At 38.4% G+C, this 22,755-nt stretch overlaps 1 protein-coding gene and 1 long non-coding RNA gene across 2 annotated transcripts in view; one reads left to right on the top strand and one right to left on the bottom strand.

The window, feature by feature from the left end:
• Positions 1-22,755, bottom strand: part of SPON1 (spondin 1) — a 385,860-nt gene that overhangs the window by 51,344 nt on the left and 311,761 nt on the right. The window contains 1 exon segment of the mRNA XM_021005269.2: positions 21,163-21,227. Within this exon segment, the coding sequence (XP_020860928.1) occupies positions 21,163-21,227 (65 nt within the window).
• On the top strand, positions 12,223-21,235 carry LOC110220962 (uncharacterized). The gene is made up of 5 exons (XR_002327992.2): positions 12,223-12,296; positions 16,450-16,607; positions 18,120-18,203; positions 20,471-20,634; positions 21,027-21,235. It is a non-coding gene; the product is annotated as an uncharacterized LOC110220962 (long non-coding RNA).

Consider the following 22,755-nt stretch of genomic DNA (forward strand, 5'->3'; position numbering starts at 1 on the left):
AAGCAGAAGGGAATCCCAACATATGTCAAGAGATGAAGTGTGGAAGAATGGGAAACCAAAAGAAGAAGAGGGAGATCACTGAACATACAGAATTTAGTAATGAGCAGGAAGGAGCTGGATCCTCTTATGAAGAGGTAGTTTCTTGTGCTCCAAAGAATAATAGTGTAGATTCATAGGTGTCACTAGAAAAAGAGATCATTCAGTAAAAGTCAAAGGGGAAGGGGAGCACTGCAAAGGATTATTATCATCCTACTGAAAGCACACTTGGCTTAGGATTTATAAAATATAAGTTATTATGAGAGTCTACTCTAGACTACTACCTGGACAAAAAAAGTAACTAGATGGTGAGTATAAGAAACATAAAAACCTGGAAAGGATTAACAATATAAGAGCAATGGGAGTTTCAACTATCTAGTTTTCTGTTGGAGCTTCCCCTCTTAGTCAAAAGGAGAACAGTTGAGAAATTCTTGACTTGTCTTCATAGAAAATCAAATATTAAATAGTGAAGGAAGCAGAGAGTAAATGCTACTCTGGACCTGATTCTGACCAGTAAAGAAGACGTGGTTGCTATAATAGTTATGATAGGATTCTTGGAGATAGGTGATTGCTCATCTTAAAATTTGCAATAAAGAATGGGAGGAAATCCAGGGATAGTCTGAAGTGCATTCTATGCTTTGAAAATGTGGATTTAATTTAAAAGTTCTGAGAAAGATAGTCTAACATTCTATGATAAAAGGGAGATGGAAAACTCAAAATAATGAAATTCTAAAGACACACATGATTGTGAGGAAGAGGAAAAAAGGTAAGTAGCTCAAGAGAAAATTTAGAATACAAAGGGGTTTTTTGAGCAATTGAGGTTTTAAAAAGACATTTATGAAAGATATAATTAAGGTCAGAAAATGAAGGATGAGTACCAAAGGCAAGTACAATCCTGGAAGAAAAGTGTAAGTACTACTAAAAGCCAGCATAAATAAACACTGATGATCTATGCCAAGGCCAACAATAACAACAACAAAGGCTATTTTTAACTCTTTTGTGTACTGGGACAGAGGAGGTAAAGGAGTATTAAAGAAGGGACAGGACCACTACTCATGGTAGATGAGATGATGAAAACAGATAGCAATAAGAAGGAAGAACCACTCAAGTTTCATTTTGTTTTCCTTTTCTCTTCTAAGGAGATGGTCTTTGGAATGGGAAGAACCAAAGAAAAATGGTTAACAAGCAGTTGAGACTCAAGATAAGTGAGGAGATGGTTAAGAGAACTTATGTTTTATAGTCAATAAGTTCACATGACCAAAAGTCAAGATGAACTGCATCCTAGGGCACTGAGAGATCTGACAAATGTGAGGGTGAAACCACTGTCAAGGATCTTAGAGAAATTGTGGGAAATGACAGAGGTGCCATTAGACTAGAAAAGGGAAAATGTCCTGATTTTTCAAGAGAACAGAGTGTTATCTATAAACTACAAGTTTATAATCAACTTTGACCCCTGACAAACTTCTACAACATATTATTAAAGAATTGACTTGTAAGCATTTTGAAAGTGTCTGGTAATCACTAAGAACATGCATGGCTTTATCAATAACTGTTCATGTCAAACCAACAAGGTTCTATTTTGACAGAGTAACTAGCCTGGTAGATAATGGTGTAGAAATAACATGTCCAGATTTCAGTAAAAAACTTGACAATGTCTTTTATGCTTTTTTGGTTTTCTCTTTGTGTCCGCGATGCCTTGCATGTGATGGATGCTTAACAAATGCTTGCTGTATTAGAATGGCTATCCTTCTGTTATTTCCTATAATCTGATCTAACTCATATTTCTCCCATGAGTAGATACGAACTAGATGATTATATTTAGGTGTATTTTGAACTGGTTGACTATTCAGACCCAGAGATTGATGAGCCACTTTTATGTGATGGGAAATCTCTGTCAGTAGGCTCCAAGGGCCTATCCTTGCCCTTGCTGTTTAACATTTTTATTGATAACTTGGTTGCTGGGACAGATGGCACACCTGGCAAATTAGATGATAATATGAAGCTGTAAATGACAGCTTACTTGTTAGGTAACAGAGTTAATCCCAATAATCTTGACAAGCCAGAACTACGGCCAAAAAAAACCCAACCCTTATGAAATTTTCATATATATATATATATATATATATATATATATATATATATATATATATATATATATATACACACACACACACATATATACATACATATATACACATATATACACATATATATATACATATACATATATATACACACATATATATACATATATACATATACATATATATACATATATACATATACATATATATACACATATATACATATATACATATAGATATATACATATATACGTATATATATATTAAAATGAGAAATCACATAATCAGTTTCACTCTCTGGAAGCTAATGGGATAAAGCAATAAGAATAGAACAAGCCAGGAACCCCCAAAAAGACAGGGCCAGGGAGGGCACAAAGATTAAAGAGAGCCTGGATGACAGCTGGCACAGGTTCAAAGATGATCTTTTTCAATATTTGGAAATTAACCTTGCTATTTCTAGCTTATCTTTAGATAAGCTATCTTTCAGAGATAAACTATCTTTAGCTAGCCTCATAATATCTTGCAAGTATATTATGTCAAGAAATATAAAAAAGACAAGAATGAACCTTGACATGGAGACTCATCCAAATTCACTTTATATTAAAAGGAATGGACTATTCCTCAGAAGGTCACAAGAATGCTAAATAAGAAAGGACGTGAAACAACATACATAAATTCTATGAGGCTTTTACCAAGCTAGCAGAGGACTTTAATCCCCAGAACTTGGACTGGAACTATGCAGGATAATCCAATGAAATTATAAGAAGAGTAAATGCAAATAGAGGTAGGAGATCTCAGACCCATCTTTAGGTGATATTTGAGAAGAGAAAAAAGAGGAGAGTAATATGGGATGTGCCTTGTGTAGGAATATCTGTAATTATGGAAAAAAGATGACATCTTAGCTATGCTTTGCACTGACTACCTTTTCACCATAGCTGCTAGCCAGAGTTATGAGAGTCAACAAAGTACTTGAGTAAATATGATTTCTTCTATTTTACTCCAAACCCCTGAAAGTTACAATGGAAGTATGTATGTATGTGTGTGGAGTAGGTAGAAGAGATAGGCAATAAAAGCTTGGGATGGTAGGCATGGTGGATCATATGAACCATAGTTCCAAAAACAATCTGAAACAGACTGGGCAATAGTTGGCTAGAGGCTTGACCTTTGCTACTGATGCACTTAGGGGCACCTGGGTGGCACAATTATTACAGCACCAGTCCTTGAGTCAGGAGGACCTGACTTCAAATCCAGTCTCATACACTTCCTAGTTGTATGACATTGGGTAAGTCACTTAACCCTGTTTGCATCAGTTCCTCAATTGTAAAATAAGGTAGAGAAAGAAAAGCAAACCACTCTAGTATCTAATGGTGCCATGAAGAGATGGACACACTAAATTGACCAAACAATATCAACTGATGCACGTGTTCTGCAGAAAGTCTAGATCTACCCGCTATCTTTCTTGTCAATTTATATGTGTGTGGCAACCATCTTCAAGGGAGGCCATTCTCCATTTGACCCTGTGTAATTATTCTTTGCTATAAGAATAGGACAAAGAGACTGCTAGTAAGTTCTTGTGGGAACTGGGGTCATATAATATGGCAGACTTCAGGGACATGACTGCTTTACCAAGGGGAAAACTAGCCTCTTGAGGTGACAGGGTTATGATTCAAAGACTTGGAAGCACTCCTTTCCCTAACTCTACAAGGGTACCTTCATAGCCACATCCAAACTTGGATCCAGGATTTATGGACTTAGATCCGTGCTATGGTGAAAAGAGTTCTGTCGCTGGAGTTAGAGAACTGTGTTTAAATCCCATCTCTACCACTTATTGCCTGGGCGATCTTTGAGAAGGCATTTCACCTTTCTAGGCCTTTATTTCCTCATATGTGAAATGAGAGAGTTGAATAAGATGGCTTCTATGGTTCCTTCCAGTTCTCAGTCTGTGATCCAATGATTAGAAATGCTGAGAAGGAATCTTGATTTGTCCATGTGTCTCATTTAAAAGCTGTTCAGAGATCCAGATGAGAGAGAGAATGTGTGTATATGGGTATACATATGTACATTGTTGTATGTGTGTGTGTGTGTATAAAATATATGTATATATACATATATTTTATACACACACACACTTATACACATACATCCACACATGTGTGTGTATATCACCTATAAATGTCCTTTGCCATGCAAATGTGGGTGGTCCTTTTATTCCTGTTTTAGATAAATGAGTTATATCACCCTTGAAAATCATAGCATGACCTTCAAGTCACATGCTTGAATATTCAAGGATTGGATTTTACTTAGGGAACATGAGGTGCTATCATTTTGATAATTTGTATTATTGTAATATGTAATTTTTGATGCTGCTATATCAATATCATTTCTGTCATCAATAGAAAAGGGAAAAGTAGGATACGTACATATATATATATATGTACGTGTATATATATATGGAATTTTATGGATATTTTTGGTGGATAGTGATGTAGAGGATAGCATCAGGAAAAATATCTAACCTGGATAGTGCCTGGCAAAGCCACATTGATTCTTGACTGAGGAAATTATACTTGTATAGAAGTTGGAGTGTTGAGGGGAATACTCTTATTGAATAACCTTCTATTTTCCCTTAACCTGAATTACAAAAAAAAAAAAAGCCTGGTCCAGAAGATGGCCTGGTAGAGGAATTATTTTTCTAAAATTGACTAAAGTTCTAATCACAGAGCCTGGGTCAAATGACTAAAGAACTGTTCTTGGGTTTGTATAGGCAAATGTCCCTGGCTACTACTATAAGTGATGGGAACAACAGACTCGAGATACCTGGGAATGTTGTTCAGACTTTTAAATGCATTACCTGAACAAATGTACCTTCAAAATGCTTATAAGAGCCAACACTCTAACCCTGCAGTAGCCTATTTGATCCTGTGCAATGCAGGAGAGGGAGGCTTTTTCTTTGCAAGCCACATCTTGACTCTACCCCAACAGTCTTAGAGGGGACACTAACATTAGCTCACCTCTTATGAACTACAGTGGGAGAGTGCAGGAAGTGAAAAATGTACAACTGTATATAGACGCAGAGCCCGGAACTAGGTCTTACCTATTAGCCCATACCATTGTCTCCAAATGCATTCTCTTGTCTCTCATTTTCTCTCATGCTGACAAGCAAAGAATGATACAGTGTATCATAAGCTAGACTTAAAGATAAGAAGACCAGGTTTTGAATAATTTCAGAAACTTACTGGCTCTATGACCTCATGACAGGTCACTTACCCTCTCTGAGATCTCCATTTCCCTATCTATACAATGAAAATGATCATAGCGTCTACCTTGTAGGATCACTGTGTCCTTGTAGGAGAACTGTGAGGATCAAATCAGATAAGGTATGGAAAGAATCTGGCAAAACTGAAAGTGTTGGATAAATGTGAACACCAGGATACCATGTTAGATTGGAGAATTAATAAATTCTGCTAAAATTGTGGATTTTGGATAACCTCCCTTTGGATTAGTTATGCAAGGGGCTGTGAAATAGGCATAACAAATGGGTGATAGAAATTTGATTTGGGGCTACATTGATAGCCTTTGAGGAAAGTTAGGCTCGGGGAGCCTCTGACCCAATTTGGTGACATCACATGGGAAAACCAATGTTACATAATATGGCAATATTTGTTAACACTCTCATTTGTTTTAATGCAGAAAATCATCCAGGGATAGGTTCCAATAGTGAGATCTAGGAAGTTTAGGCCTACTTGAAACTGGGGATCTCCAGTGGAGATTAAAAGGAAAGAAAGACTTTTTTAAAAATATATTTTGTTCGAGTTGAAATGTGACAATCAGAGTCACTCTGAAAGCTGAAATGCTTTGCATGTGGCTTGATTTCAAAAACAAAAAGTTATCCCTTTATATTCTCAAATGCTCCCCTGGTAAATAGCACACAAGTGCCATTTAACCTTGATTGCTACTATGACCATACTTGGAAGGAGCCAGTTCTATATTGGGTCAGAGTCCTATTTCTATAATCAAACCCAAAACTGTCTGTAGTAGATGGGAATAAATGAAAGAAAAAAAAATATTAAGTACTCACTATGAATCAGGCACTATGCTAGATACAGAAGAGGCTGAAATTCATGACAAATCATAGTGCATGTCAGTGTTTCACTGATATCAGCTGTGTTACCCTTTGGAATGGATGTCAATAGCATCCCTGCACTATTTCTGTACCCTGGAATACAGATGTGCTTATCTGGTGCATGTGTGAGTGCACGTGCACACAGGTACTGGGGCATAATAAATTACTCCTTATCCCTATTTGAAAAGGGCAATTTGCCCCTCAGTTTCTGGGTGGTTTACTGGTAAGAGCCTCTCAACTTGCAGGAACTGACCAAACATTCTCATCTTTGTGAAACTGGCCTGGAGGCATCTAGCACCATCTAGAGGCTGTAGATAGGGATACAGAATAGATAAGTACAGGTTTTTGTGCCTGGTTGTTTGAGGATTACACCAGTGAGGTTGGATATTCAATTGGATTGTGGCTCAACATGTCGGAGAGGGAATACGAAGTGAGGAAATGTAGTCCAAGAGGAAATGTGGAATAATAGAGCTTTGAACTGATGGTCAAGAAGACCTGAGCTCAAATCCTACTTCTGATATTTATTACCCATATGAACATGGGCCAATCAGTTAACCTTTTCTTGCCTCAATTTCCTCATCTGTAAAAAGGGAATGGTAATTTTAATACTTGTTTCACAGGGTTTTTATGAGACTGAAATAAGATCATGTATGTAAAATGCTTTGTGAACCTTAAGACTCTATATACGTGTCAGCTGTTATTGGTGTTGAGTGAGATCATAGCCAAGAACTGACTTGGGCCTCTAGGTTCACACATTACATTTCTCATTTATTGCATTAGTTTAATCTCTTATCTAATTTAATATGAAGTGAGGTCATGTTATGGTAGCTAAGGAGTTAAAGAAAAATTTGCAAGATGATCGTTAAAATCCAGGAGCTATGAAACAAAACAAATCAACAGTATAGGCGGGAGTAGAGACTGGAGCAGCGGCTGGCCCAGGTCCAAGAATAAACCTCTTTTTATTTATATACTAAATTATTACTAGCTGTGTTTTATCTGTAGAAAAATCTAGTCTCAACTTTTGACAAGTATTTTATCTCAAGAACTATCAGTTCAGGCAAGACTAGGAACAAAAACTCAGCTATATTTACTGAACATAAGCAGAGAACAAGAATTTTCATAAGAGACCAGAGAAATGGAACCAGGTTGGGCTAACCAAGAGGTAAACTGAAGCACCAGAACAGTGGTGTTAAGCTCAAATTCAAGTGGCACCAGTAAATCAAACATAAGGATCACCGTGGGCAAAATATCAACTTAGAAAACCACAAAGGAACAGTGTTTTATTTTATATTTTATTTTGTTAAATATTTCCCAATTACATTTTTATCTGGTTCAAGTCACTCGTGGGAGTATTACCACTATGTGTGGTTTGACACCTCTGCGCTAGCAGATGATTAAGTAACTGGGATGCAGTAAGACATTTACTAGAATGACATAGGAGTTTGCTTCCTAGAATATATCCTGCATATGTGCAAAGCTATACTACTGTGTGCCAATGCTATCATGAGGGTAAATAAAAGTAGAGGTGGGATACCTAGGTGCTTGAACATCACTTGAGGTAGTTAAGTGAGGAGCAATGCTTGTGAACATCATAAGGATGGAAGGGATTGAAAAAAGGATGTAACTTACAGAATAACAAAGTTGTATTATTTAGCTATGCTTTCTTCTGCAAGACTTTTCTGTAGTTGCTGGCCAGAGTAAAGAGGGGCAATAAAGTACTTAGATCAACTCAGGACTTGTTCCTGTTACAACTGACCCTGGAAAGTCACGAGAGAGGGAGGGCTGGGAAGCAGCATTTACAAACACATGCCAGGAATGACTTGGTTGCAAAGCAGTTCTCTGGAAAAAGATCTGGGGCAGGTTGACTCCAAATGAGTCAACAGAGTGACACAGCAGCCAGAACAAGGAATTCTATGCCAGACTGCATTAAGAGAGGCACAGCATCCAGGTGGTTGTAGCACTGCTTCAGTCTGCTCTGATCAGAACACTTCTCAGGGCCAGCATTCAGTTCTGGGGGCTACTTTTTGGTAAGGACATAGAAAAGATGGGGTGCGATAGGAGAGCAACCAGGATATCAAGGGTACTGGGGACCATGCTATATGAGGGTCAATTGAAGAAAATACAAATTTTTAGTGTGAACATAAGAAGACTAGAAAGGAAATAATAGCTTTCATTTAGGACTTGAAAGACTGTCATATGGAAGAAAAATTCAGCTTGTTCTACTTGGTCTCAAGGGGCAGAAATGAAGAGGATGGGGTAGAAGTTAGAAGCAGGTTTGGGGTCAATATTAGGAAAAATTTTCCAACAATTAGAGCTATCTCAAAGTGTAAAGGGCAGTCTTGGGACTTTGTAGGTTGCTTCTCCTTGGAGGTCTCTAAGTAAAGGCTAGATGACTACATGATGATACGGAGGGAGGAGTCAAGATGGTAGAGTGAGATGTTGGCAACTAGGTCTGAGTTCTCCCAAAACTTCTTCCACAATTTCCTAGAAAATTCTGAGAGGGAAAGCCAAGAAAAAGTCAAAGTGAATCATTTTTTTTCCAGCTCAAAAGAGCTTAGGAAGATAATCAGGAAGTTGGGGGATAAGCTGAGCAGGAGCTCAGCACAGTGGCAGTAGCAGCAAGGAGCTGCCCAGTGCCCAAGGGCGGTAAGGTGGGGTGGAAAGACATCCCAGAGGATCCTCGTGCTAGCACAAGGATCAGGAATAGGTGCCGTCTAACAGCTCTGTTACCCATTATTTAGTTATCACTCACAATTCTAGGTAGAGAGGAGAGGTTGTGATCCAGAGGGAACAGGGGCCCTACCTGTTCAAGGAGCGGAGCACAAAGTAGCAGGGAAGTTAAGAGTCCTCTCCTTGGAGCACAACACATTAGAAGCACTGAAAACAGACTGAGCTGTGAAAGCTGCAGAATCTTGGGCCTGATATACCCAATGCTGCCCCACCCACCACTGAACAGAACCCAACTCTAACATAAAGTCCAAACTCAAGAATTAGACTGGAAAAGTGAGCAAATAACAGAAAAAGAACCCAACCACAAAACCAAAAACCAAAACCATTATGGTGATGCTCAAGATACAAACTCAGAAGAATGACTTGAAAACACCTACAAGCCAAACCTCAAAGATGACACAGAGGGGGATATTGAACAGGCCAGGGTAACTGACCTCTGAAGTCCTTTCTAACTTGATATTCTGGAATTCTTGGGTTCTACTTTGCCAGAAAATGTTTCTGTTCAATTTCAGATATGCTATGAATTTATAAGCTCCAGGTGCTGCAGGAACTCCTTTCAGACACTAGGAGGCAACCAAGTAATTCACCACTTGAAAGCTCTAAGTATAAGATTCTCAGAGCCTGAGAGTAGCTTCTCATAGACTCATAGAAAGTCAGAGCTGAAGGGACCATAGACTTATTGAAACCAATACTTTTCCAAAAGTAGCTCAAAGCTAGGAGGTTACATTGGAAGAGCATGGCTCAGTAGACTTTATACCTAATTGCCTTTAGGTCTAAGCCAAAGGCTTACTTTTGTGGATCATGGTATAGTCTCTGCAAAGGGGGCTATAAGCCCCAAACAAAGGCAGAAATAGTTACCTTATGAGATTGGACTGGGAAAAAAAATCCCCATATAGCAGATGAGTTTAACAGGTGCAGTGTTAGAATAAGGTTAGCAAACTTCAGAGACTATAGTCAATGCCAAGGGTCCTAGTACTTAACTAGAAGTCTGGAGATCTAGGTTAAAGGCTCAGCTTATATACTAATGCATATAACTTTGGGCAAATCTCTTAACTGCTCTGGGCCTCTGATTCCTCCTCTGTGAAGTGAAGAGGTTGGATGTTATTACTTTTATGGGTTTTTTTTTTACCTAGCTCAACAACCTATGAAGACTAAAACAGAATTGTTGGAAAATAAACTCTGATATAATTCATTGTAACATATTTGTGGTAAGACTTAAAACAGAATGCTGGGGGCATTTGGAGTCTAGAAAAGAATCAGAGATCATAGATCAAGAGAGAGAAGGGATCTTAAGGGTCATCTAATTCAACTCTCTAATTTATAGTTGAAGAAACTGAGGGCAAATGAATTGTCCAAGTTCAGACAGGTGGCAGAGCTGGGAACTAAATTCAGGTCCTTTGATTCCAAGTTCAGTACTCTTTCACCTGTAAATTGTAGTACTTTACTTCCAGCCATTTTTCAGTTGTGTCTGGCTCTTTGTGACCCCACTTGGAGTTTTCTTGGCAAAGATATTGGAGTGGTTTGCCATTTCCTTCTCTGGATCATTTTATAGGTAAGAAAATTGAAGCAAACAGGGCTAAGTGACTTGCCCAGGGTCATACAGCTAGGAAGTGTCTTAGGCCAGATTTGAACTCAGGAAGATGAGTCTTCCTGACTCCTGGCCCAGCAGTCTATCCATTGGGCCTAGCCACCTAGCTGCTCCCAGTAGTGAAGTAGTAGTTAGCACTCTTTTGCTTGTAAGTTGCAGAGAATAAGTTTAATGCTGGAAGGACTATAGAATTTATCTAGTCCACTAAAGGTCAGAGAAGTTAAGGAACTTGCCCGAGGCTACATGGCTATTAAGTGGCACAGTGGGGATTTGAACCTAAGCTCTGTGTCTCTGAATTCTGTCCTCTTTCCACTGTACCACACCATCTCCAAAAAGAATAAGGAGAAATGACATTCCATGCTGAATGATCAGCATCTAGAGAGGAATACCCTAGTATAGGGAAAGGACTTAAATAGAAGCTACAAATTTCAGAATGCAATGGCAGAGGTGGGAGCCTCCCACATTGAGGAAATCAGGCTTGGTTAAAACAACGATATGCAACTCCTTCTGCTCTGATCTGATCCTGTCCCAGCAAACTTCTGAGCAAGTGCTATCTCCTGAATGGACCTACCCAATAGAAAACCAGTGAGTGGTGCAAATGACTAGTAGCAGTTACCTTCCCGATATGCCTCCCATTGGAAATTGGAAAATTGGCACCCGAAACATCAATTTGTCCCACATGGATTCAACCAGTGTGAATTAGTCCTCCAAAGCCTGTTCATGCTGGTGATCAGATACAATTGAATGTGTGAACTTTCAAAGTTGAGCTCTAGCTCTTGTGACCCCATCAATCTCCAGACACCACATGAGACTCAGCCTAAGCAGCCAGCCAGCTGGTCTCTCTCTCTTTCTTTTTCACACTATTTTAACTGTAACAGCTGGTAGAAGCCATCCTTAAGGAAATTGGATGGCCCTTTGGCACACATATGATTCAACTACATCCTTTTTTTGGCAGAGGAGTCACTGAAGTTACCATCATCCTTGCCTCCTGAAACATTCCATAGCTACAGCTGAAAATATCCATATCATAAAGAACAAGTTTATATAATAAAACTGTTCTGGTGAAGACGTGGAAATTATAAAAGTAGTGTATAACCTTCCTCTCATTTGCTTTCTCACTGAAGTTATAGTATTCTAGATTTCATCTCAAAACTATTTAGCTGGAACAACTTATGAACAATTTATGTTATCAAGTGTTAATTAAATATAATGGATGGTTATTAAAGGAAGATGATAGTTCACCTTATTCACTTTTAAGGGAGTGAATAAAAATAAACATCTCACAACTACACTTGGTAATTAGAATGCAGAATAAGCCAGCATCCCACTTAGTCAAATGCATAACAAATGAGTGAGGAATTTTTAATTCTTTTGCTCAAAATATATCTTTCCCTTTCCTAATTATAGTTCTCAACTGGATGAGCTTTACCAGAGCTAAACAATGATCTGCAAGCTAATTTGTTCATTCCCGATTACACTTGTTTAAATGGATCCTGGAGATAAAAACAATACTCATTGAAAACCATGTCAGTTGCAGTGGCCAGGACCTTGCAAAAGTAGGTCAGTCTTGCTTCCTAATGAGCTGGGGAGCAGAGAATTCCATTAACCTCAATTGAGCAAACACATTAATGAGTGGTAGGACTGTTTTTGCAAAACAAAACTTTGCTCCTATAGCTGGTCTTTGGTTCCCTTATTTGATTTCTTAATTGGATCATGCCAAAGACAGACTAGAAAGGTAGGTTCTATGGAAAATTGGACTTAGTTTGAAGGAAAGATTACTTTATACTATGTGTGAACTATAGTTGATATGCTATGAAGGACTCTGCTTTTGATTAATTCTATTGCTTGCTAATGAAATAACATAAAAGACTGACAATACTGATTTATGGGTGTCATTTCTGGCCTTGGGTTTTTTCAAAAATCTAATTCCTTTCACTTGTTGAAATTGAAATGCATGTTAATTTGAATCATCCTTTGTTAGTGGTCGTTAATACAGCCGCAGTAGTCCAAGCACTGCAAAAATGGAAATTTAAAGACTTGGCTGCAAAGCTAAAAACGGTGAAACTTTTGTTTAATTGGGGTGAAAAAAATCCAGTTTGGAGGGGAGAGGTGACAGTTGCTGAATGGTGGTGGGTCAGAGATGCTCTTGTGAGATGGAAAATTTCAATCCGAAATTAAAAAGGGGGATAGAATCTATTCTTTAAATTCTAAGTGTTGCAACATTTTACAAAGTTGTTGGGTGGTTTGTTAGTACTCATTAAGAGAAGTATGTATTACTATAAGGGAAAATGTTTTCATCAAGAAAAAAAATCACATGTGTATATGACACCCCCCTCCAACTCCTTGCCTAAGGGATTTTCAGGATGATTCAGGATAACCAGAACCAATGAGTGGTGGTTCCTGGAGAGATATCAGTGTAGAGGGGAATTTCCAGTGAAGTACAGGTAATTGTGCTTCACCACCTTTACAAAATATCTACTTGCTCTGTATCTTGTATTTACTCATCTGTTTATATATTTTTCCTCCCTTATGAAAATGAAAGCTCCTTCCATCTTAATCACAACAGGTGTTATCTCATTTCTGTCTCTGTACCCCAGTACCTGGCTAACAATAGATGACTGACCTGAATTTTCAGTGTCTGTCCCTGCCTCAGTTCTTTTCAACATTTTTTTTTTGTTGAAAACTTAGATGAGGCTATTGATGGCATGCTTATCAAACTTTCAAATGGCTTGAAGCTGGAATGACTTATATGCTAGATGACAGAATTAGGATAAAACATATATCAACAGGCTAGAACAATGAATTGGATGAAGTAAGAGGAATGTAACAGAGCAAAATGTAAAATTCCTATACTTGAGTTAGGAAAAAATCAACCTCATAGATGTGAGGGGAAAGGGTGATGATAGGGCAAGACAACAGTTCACATAAAGAAGATTTGAAGAATTTGATAGACTGGAAGCTTAACACAAGTCAACTGATAAAAAAAAAAGAGTCAATGTGATTTTCATCTGTATCAATAGAAAAATAGTGTTCAGAACAAAGATGCTACTCTGCCATGCTCTGCCCTTGCTGGAGTATATCTGGATTCTAATGTTCAGTTTAAAGAACCACATTTTAGGAAGAAGACTGACAAACTAACACATCCAGAGGAGAGTGATAAGCATGGTGAGGGGAATTGAGAACTATTTTGTAAAATGATCAATTCAAAAAAAATCAATTCATTGAAGCAACAATTTGTTTCCTACCATGTGTAGGTACTATGCTAGACATGGGGTTGAAAGAAATAGGGATGATTAGCCTGAAAAAGAGAATACCAACTGGTAACATTATGGGTGTCATCAAGATGCCTAATATTTTAGGAAGGATGTTGACCAACTAGACCACATCCAAGAAAGGACAGCCAGCATGGGAGAGAGGTGTAGAGACCATGATACATGAGGGATCAATTGAAATGGCTTAGTATGTTTATCCTGGATAAAAGAAAAGTTGTGTGTGGGGAATAAGTGGGTGGAGGAAATATAAGAGCTATCTTTTTAAAGGGCTGCCATGTTGAAGAAGTAAAATACCTGTTCTTCTTGTTCCTACAAAGTAGGCACAATGAGTGATCCTCTGACTCCAGAGATAGCACTCTTTCTACTGTTGCCTCCCTCTGAGGTCTCTTAAAAACCCAATTTTGTGAAGTAGCGAAAGGGCTCCAAAGGGCAAAATTAGAACCAATGGGTGGAAGTTGCCCTTTTTAACAATTAGAGTCTTCCCCAAGAGCTCCCAAAGGTTGGTGAATTACCCATCTCTGCGGGTTTTTAAACAGAGCCTAGATGACTACTTGGGGATATTGTAAAGGGGATTCCTGCTTCACATATGAGTTGGATTCTTGTGATTCATTCTGGGTGCCACATTTTAGGCAGGAGATTTATCAACTTTCACATCCAGAGAAGGGTAATTAGGATGGTGAGGAGATTGAACTATATGGCGTAAGGATAAATTCAACAATTCACTGCAGCAACCACCTATTCCATTCCTACTATGTGTAAGACACTGTGCTAGACAAGGGATTGGAAGAACTGCAAAAAAAGATGAATTGGTGATATTACAGGCATCTTCAGGTTGTCTAACACTATAGGAGGAATCAGAAGTCCTTTCTTAACATTCTATTATTCTTCAATCAGTGATGATATCTCAAATCACCAGGTTTAAAATCATAGAGTCATCACTGACTTCTCTTTCCCCCTCAAACTTAATCCTTCTGTTATTTTCCAATCAAACACCAGATCTTTTCAGTTCCATCTTGTCAATTTCTTTCCTATCTCTTTATTCGTTCCCACTGATGCCACTTTAGACTAGGCACATATAACCTCTCACCTGGATTATCATAATGACCTTTAGTATCTCAAAACCATCTCCAGCCAACACACTCTGCTAGATTATTGCTCAAAATGCAGCACAATAATCATTATATTTTCTTGATCAAAAGCTTTCAATGGCTGCCAGTCATAGATAAGATATGGCATAATGGAAAGTGTGCATGCATTGCAGTCAAAAGACCTGGTGTAAGACTCAATGATATCTAAATTAGGAAGTTAAAGCAATAATTTTATGAAGCATCAGTCGCTGTCTATAATTCTCCTGAGCAAACTAGTTTCTGAGGCTGCCTGTATCCAACCTATCAAAGCAAAAACAGCTCAAGCTTTCGGGTTTGAGCAGGCTTCATACTACAGAGTTAGTTGTGTTGTAAGGAAAGGGACTGGGAGAGCCAGGAAAAAATGAAAATAGCTAATATTTACATAGTGTTTCAAGATTTACAGAATGCTTTATGTGCATTTATTTGAGCTTCGTGACACTAGGAGTAATAATAATAATAGCTAACATTTAAATAGTACTTACTGTGTGCCAGGCACTATGCTAATTGCCTTACAATTGTGATCTAATTTGATCCTCACAACCACCCTGGGAGGGAGGTACCATTATTATCCTCATTTTAGAGATGAGGAAACTGGAGCAAACAGAGGTTGAGTGACTTGTTCAGGGTCACACAACTAGTAAGTGTCTGAGGCTGGATTTGGACTTGGGTCTTTTGTGATTCCTGGCCTAGTACTCTATCATTGGGCCATCTAGCTACTTCTAGTTTTTGCAGGTATTTCTATACTCACATAATAGAAAGCTGAGACTTTTTGCCTACCATCAGACAGCTGGTAAGTGTCAGGAAAGTATTCAAACCCAGGCCACTCCTGACTCCAAGTTCAGTATCCTTTCCATTGCAGTTAAGTATGCAAAAATATAGAGGGCAGGAAGGGTTAATAGAACTCTCCAAAGTTTAAAAGGATAGCAACACATTTACCACGGTGAGCATAACAAATCGGGTACAAAGTCTTCGGGCAAGCTCAAACCTGTTTAGATGTCCGATCCCTCTGTGCTCCATACTTTGCCCTCTTTCATTCCTCCCCCTTGGCTCTCATCACCACCACATTGCTGATCTCTTCATCTGATCTCCAGACATGCCTCCTGCCTTGGGCCCCATTTGCTCAATACTTTGTGCTTCTTACAATGCTAATGAATTCTGATGCTGTGTACAAACCACCCCTTGCCTTTGGCTCCTCACAAAATACAATTTTATCACTGCAGATTTTGCTGACCTGACTGGATGAGTAGCATACCTGCAATGCCTCCCAAGTCATGTAGGTCTCTCAATCAGCCCCTGGCCAGTCCAGGAATAGAATATTTCCACTATTTCATACCACCACCTTTTTGAGACTTCAATTTATCTTCTAGTCAGGCTTTTGAAAATTGAGATCTCTTTCAGACTAAGCCAGCCTTGCCCTCCTTTCACATTAACTTATTTATTGACTTGATATGTGCATTTCCAATATAAATCAACTTGTTTATATTAACAGAAAAAGAAGAATCTGAAGCAGTTGTGCAGTACTAAGAGTTAGAGACCTTGGTACTCAGAAGCCTGGTCATCACGTTATGGGAGGGATATCCCTGTCAGAATCCTAGACTGCCTTCCTGGACCAAATACTAGCTTGATATCTTAAAGTTGCATCATAAAGTATGGTTTGTACTAAAATTCTATAGAGCAATTTTAAATTTATTCTGTTATCTTCTCTCCTGGCCTTTAGATAGTCTGCTGTTTTGTCATCAAAAAGAAAATGGGCATTTCAGGATTCAAGGCCAGAGGATGGGGAAACAATAGTTCTATGTAAACAGAAGGATACTAATAAAAATTCAAAATTCAATTAAAATGATTCATCTTTTCTTTGAGAAAAGAGATAATACCTCACTACAGTAAGAAAGAAGGACTCTTGATGGCACAATACACTTTGCTTTACATAAAAGATGTATTGAGTTGGGTATTAATCAAATTATTTATTCCAGAATTTTATTATTTTCTGTGAAAGATACATAGAGTGAAAAAAAGCTGCATTGTTAAATAAGCAAAAAAAAAAAAAGACCTAATCGTACCTTTTGACCCAATAATGCCACTGACAGGACAATATCCTGAAATTTTAAAAGGATCAAAAGAGCCTAATCCAGGGGTGGGGAACCTGGGTCTTGAGGCCACATGTGGCCCTCTAGGTCCTCAAGTGCAGACCTTTGACTGAATCCATTTGCATTTGTTAAGGGCATTTGTTCTGTGAAGTCTGGATTCATCTGTTAAAAAATTCAGTGATGTTTAATTTTTTAAAAACAAAAAAAATAGATACCTCTTTTCTGTCCAACAGAGAATAGTTGAATAAATTATGGTCTAATAATTTAAGGAAATATTATGGTACGAAGAATATAGGGAATGATAGGAAGATACGTGAAGTGATGCAAAGTGAGATCAATGATTAGTAGTACCAGGACTCTCCAGATACAATGACTAAAACTATATAAAAAAAATTAGGAAAGGAGGCCAAAGGTAGCAGAACTTCAGACAAATGAGACACAGAATAGATACATTTTTTGTTTTTTCAGTTATTCATTTGGTTTTTATTCTTTAAATGCTAATGCTTTATGAGAAATGTTATTCCTTGTCCTATATGCTTATTTCATTATTTGTCACCATTGAAAGTTATTAATTTTATCAGAAATAAAGTCAGTGAGTGGGTAAGGGCAAAACAGAATATATCTGGAGCCTCCACGTGTGAAAAGAGGTAAGATTCAGATTTCATTTTAGAAAAGGAATTTAGATTTAATATAGTTAACACAATATTTTTTAAAAATTTCATAGACCCCAAGTTAAGAACCACTAATCTAAACATTCCTGAGTTAAGGGGCTTCAACAGATCATGGGTGGGACTGGAGGACTTGGGTGGAAGCTGATTTGTATCATGGCAAGAGGCATAACTTGGAATCATACTGCCACAAAGCTTAAATCTACTTGATCTTAATAGAGATTGAGAGATAATTAGATGAATCCCTCTGTCCTACCATTTTACAAATGAGACCAATGAGGTCCTAGGAAATGAAGGTACTGTCCCAAGGTTACCAGGTAGCAAGATGGCACAAGGAGAATGACCTACTCTGAACAGTTCAAATTATAATTTAAGAAAATTTAGATGCTAACTCATCTCAACAGGTACTTCAACCAAAGTTTCACTTATGAAGATTAGAGCCTATTTGAGAAATTCTCCACAAGTCCAAGGAAATGAAATTGGCTCAGGTATTTATAAATTCAGCTGTTATATTTATGGAGCTGGATGGACATGGTACCACTTTGAATGCTTGTTTTCATATGAGCTTTCAAGTTTCTTCAAGCTCTTGCTTATTGGGAAAAGTAAGCCTGGGTTCTCAAAGCTGTGCTAATTGCAAATGAGTTTGGCAAGAACTAGAATCCTGAAAAAGTTTTCAGTTGAGGCTTGGCAGTGCACCACATGTTTATGGTCCAAGGATCAATCTAGTTAATTTCAGATAGACTCAATCATCAGGTGGACCATGGGATGATGAATATTTTGGTCTCAGTAACTTTCTTTTTTCTTTCTTTTTTTATAGATTGACTCTCCCTATCTTGTCCAGGCAGGAAGTACAGTGGTTACTCATAGGCCTCATCTCTCTATGATCAGCAGAGAAGATTTGACCTGCACTATTTTTGACCAGGGCCTATTGTTCCTCCACTGCTGGGGCAGGTGGAGGGGGGGGGGGCTCACCATATTGGTGACTGGATGAGGATACCCAATCAGCTTGAGCCCTACTGCAGCTCAGAACTCTTAAGCTCCATCGGTCCACCCACCTCAGCCTTCCCTAGAGTAGCGATTATAGAATGTGCCTCTAAGTCTAGCCCACTGCAATTTCCAAAAACTATCAATGAAGTTATAGAGGAATCTCAATCTTTATCAATGGAGTGAATAACCACACTGAGGAAATCAGGGATCTTGGGAGTATTAGAATATCATAGTAATGAATTTTGTCCATGTGATGAACACAGCTTCGGACTGAGGAGTGAAGCTGGGAAACTGTTTTGTAAGGTTTATTGCTCTGGGACCCTCATACTATCTTAACCCAAGATCTCTGTTCAACAGTGCAAATAGGGTAGGGCTTCTATGTGGAAGGGGTAGTGAGGGTAAGACTTATTGTGAGATGGAATTTCAGTATAGCTCTGACAACTGCAGTAACTGTACCCTTTACTATTAGGGTACAAGGATTCTAGAAAATCATTTGATTAAAATAAGCACCGAGGTATTTAAATTCCCAGGGTCAGAATACAGAGGCAAAGCTGAAGGAATGAGAAAGGATTTGTTTAGCATTATTGAGGCTATAGCTACCAACGATCTTGTGACCCAGATTCACAGCACCAAAACCTTGGTGTTCTCTGTGCCCCAAAGCTCAAGCACACTGCAGCATGGCCCAGCACACATTTCTTCAAGGATATACCCAAGAGAAGGGAATACAAATATACATAGAAAGCAGAGAAAGCCACCCAGAGTTTTCAAGCAGAAGTGGTAATGGGCCAATCTGTAAATAGCAACAGAGAACAAGGTGACTTCTCAGGTCTATTTCAGCTCTAAATTTATTGTCTTATGGTCCCAGGGTTAATATACTGACTATATAATCTTAACATGGGAGAGAGGGTATAATATTCCTCAGGACTATTAGCAGTAGTAGCTGCCTCCTTGCCCCTCCAGTTCAATTGCCCTGACTTCCTTATTGTGATAAGGCTTAATATTGATAATCAACTGACTCTAGGCCACCAAAATGTATTAAGCCCTCCCCCCCATATAATATATATGTGTGTGTATGTGCATGTGTATACATGTATATATATATATATATATATATATATTATATGTGTGTGTGTGTGTGTGTGTGTGTGTGTGTGTCTGTGTATATGTGTATTGTCTCTGTGTGTATGTGTGTGTATATATATATATATATATATATTTATACTCTTAAAAATAATGCTTAAAAAGGTTCTTTTCAATTGTTATAGGACTGACTATATAAAGTATAATAGGGTCATATGTTATAAACACAAAGGATAGAGATTTTATAATTGCCAAGTTTAAGAGCCTGATAACATCTGTTTGTTTGTTTGTTTGCTTTTTGGTGAGGCAATCGGGGTTAAGTGACTTGCCCAGGGTCACAAAGCTAGTAAGTATCATGTGTCTGAGACTAGATTTGAACTCATGTCCTCCTGACTCCAAGGCCAGAGCTCTATCCACTGTGCCACCTAGCTGCCCCATCCTGATAACATTTTAATTATTCTTCCAAAGTGAATATTGACTAGCATTAGGAATTGGCTATACCATTTTCATCCTTTGGCCAATTGAAATCACCTCTGTGAAACAACTAAAGATCTCTAAACCAAATTTTGGTAAATGGAATTGTACTGTAAAAGCATTAGATTGCCTTGTTGTTGACATGGGAATACGTTTATAAACTGAAGAATCATCCCATTTTAGCTGGTTTATAAAAATAGCTTTTCTTTTTTAGACTGACTTAAAGCCAGGAGATTTTTGAACAAGTTACAAAGTAAGAAAAGGATATATTTGGTGGAAAGGAGGCATCAAAGGCCCTCTGCCGTGGGCTAGTAAGCAGAATACCGAATTTGGAGTCAAGAGATCTGAGTTTCAATGCTTAATATCCACTTAACATCTGTAAGTATAAATAACACAGGGACTACCTACCCTCACAGAGTTGTGACATAAGTTCTTTCAGACATATAAATATGAATTATTATAAACTTAAGAACTAAATATGCCTATTAGGGCTAAAGACTAAGTTTAGCCTCATGTTGAATAAATGCTTAATAATAGAAAAAATAAAATTTAATTCAAAAAACAAAAAAAAATCCTTATGTTTAAGGCAAGAAAGAATAATTGGGAAATACATGGAGTATGGTAGTGGTCTTAGTAAAGCCTTCTGTCTTATTTAAAATCTATAATCAGATGAGACATATTGGCTGAGCCTGATTTCCTGCTATGAAATCCAGGAGGAGGGTCTTCATACATACTTGTACAAGTCCAACCCCATTATCACTTCCTGACAGGTGTTACTGACTGTAAAGAAGGCAGGAGGCTTTCACTGCAGCTTCTTGATTCTTTGCCAGCACCGTGTGGAGAAGGGTCTGTTCTGTGACATTGAAAACTGGAATGTTACAAAGGCATGGTCCGCTCCTGACTTACACATTGAGAGGCTGCCAGGCTGGCCACTGCGCTTTAGCTTTAATGACGGTGAGAACCTCGTCGCTCTGAAAAAAAAAAAAAAAAGACCACAGCCGAGGTTATTAAGGGCGTGGGCCCCAAGAATAAGATTGCTTTGTTAACATTACATCTGACTGTTCCCTGGACTGATCATACACACTTCAGATCCTCTCTCTTAGAAAGTAAGGCCTCTGAGGCAGCTAGGTGGCACAGTGGATAGAACTTTGGCCTTGGAGTCAGGAGGACCTGAGTTCAAATCCGGCCTCAGACACTTACTAGCTGTGTGACCCTGGGCAAGTCACTTAACCCCCCAATTGTCTCACAAAAACCCAAAACCAAAAACCCAAAAAAACAAATAAGGCCTCCCTGAAACTCCTTCTTGCCCACAAAGAAAGGAAATATTTCCTCATCATTCTTTCCTCAATTTTGTTGTTGTTCAGTTGTGTCCAACTCTCTGTGACCCTACTTGGGGTTTTCTTGGCAAAGATACTGGGGTGGTTTGCCACTTCCTTCCCCAGTCCATTTTACAGATTACCAAACTGAGGCAAATAGGGTTAAGAAACCTGCCCAGGGTCATTAGTAAGTGTCTGAGGCCAGATTTGAACTCAGGGAGATGAGTCTTCCTCACACCAGGCGGGGCACTCTATCTACCACACCACCTACATGTTCCTCCTCAATTTAGCTCCCCAGTAAATCCTGAATATCGGAGACTAACCTACTTGATGCTCCCCTGTATAGGACAGGCCATCCCCTACCCTGTATCTGAAATATACTCCCTCCTCACTTTTGCCTCTTGGCATTCTTAACTCCCAAGTTCACATTGAATGCCACCTCCTATGTGGGATCCTCCAGTGGTTTGTGATCCAGTTCAAAAATTCTTATAAATTTATTTTTATATGCTTATCCAATAGACTGTAAGCTCCTTGAGGTCAGGAACTCTTTTGTTTTTGTCTTTATATCCCTAGCACCTAGCACAATACCTGACACATTAATTGGTGCTTAATAAACAATTGTCGAAGTAAATTTAATTGTAATGAAATGAAGGAGGCCAGAAGTTCCCTCCTATATTGAAGCTCAAGTACCAGAAAAAAGCCTTTTAAAACAAAATAATTTGTCCCTGGCCTGTAATTGAAATTCAGGTAGCTGGTAAACTTGCAGAGAAAAATCATCTCAGTTCCCAGTGGTGCTGGACTCTGTGACCACTGAATCACCAAGTTTGTCTGAAAGCAACCACGATGCAGCACAATGCAAAGGGAAAGTGATTGGTTTTCCATTTCCTTTCAAATTAGGTCCTAGCATGTATCAGAGGATCACAGATCTAGAGGGGAAAAGGACCTCAGAGGTCATCTCTTCTAACAACTAATTTTATGGTTGAGGAAATGGATGCAGCAAACAGGTGGCATAGAGGATAGAGAGGTGGCCTCAATATTATTATTTTTTTTATTATAACTAACATTTAAATAGAACTTACTATGTGCCAGGTACTGTGCTAAGCACTTTATTATTATTATCTTATTTGATCCTCACAACAACCCTGTGAGATAGCTGCCATAATTTATCCCCATTTCACAGACA

The sequence above is a fragment of the Phascolarctos cinereus genome, unplaced genomic scaffold (genome assembly GCF_003287225.1).
Source record: "Phascolarctos cinereus isolate Bilbo 61053 unplaced genomic scaffold, phaCin_HiC Scaffold_9;HRSCAF=440, whole genome shotgun sequence".
NCBI classification, from domain to species: Eukaryota; Metazoa; Chordata; class Mammalia; order Diprotodontia; family Phascolarctidae; genus Phascolarctos; species Phascolarctos cinereus.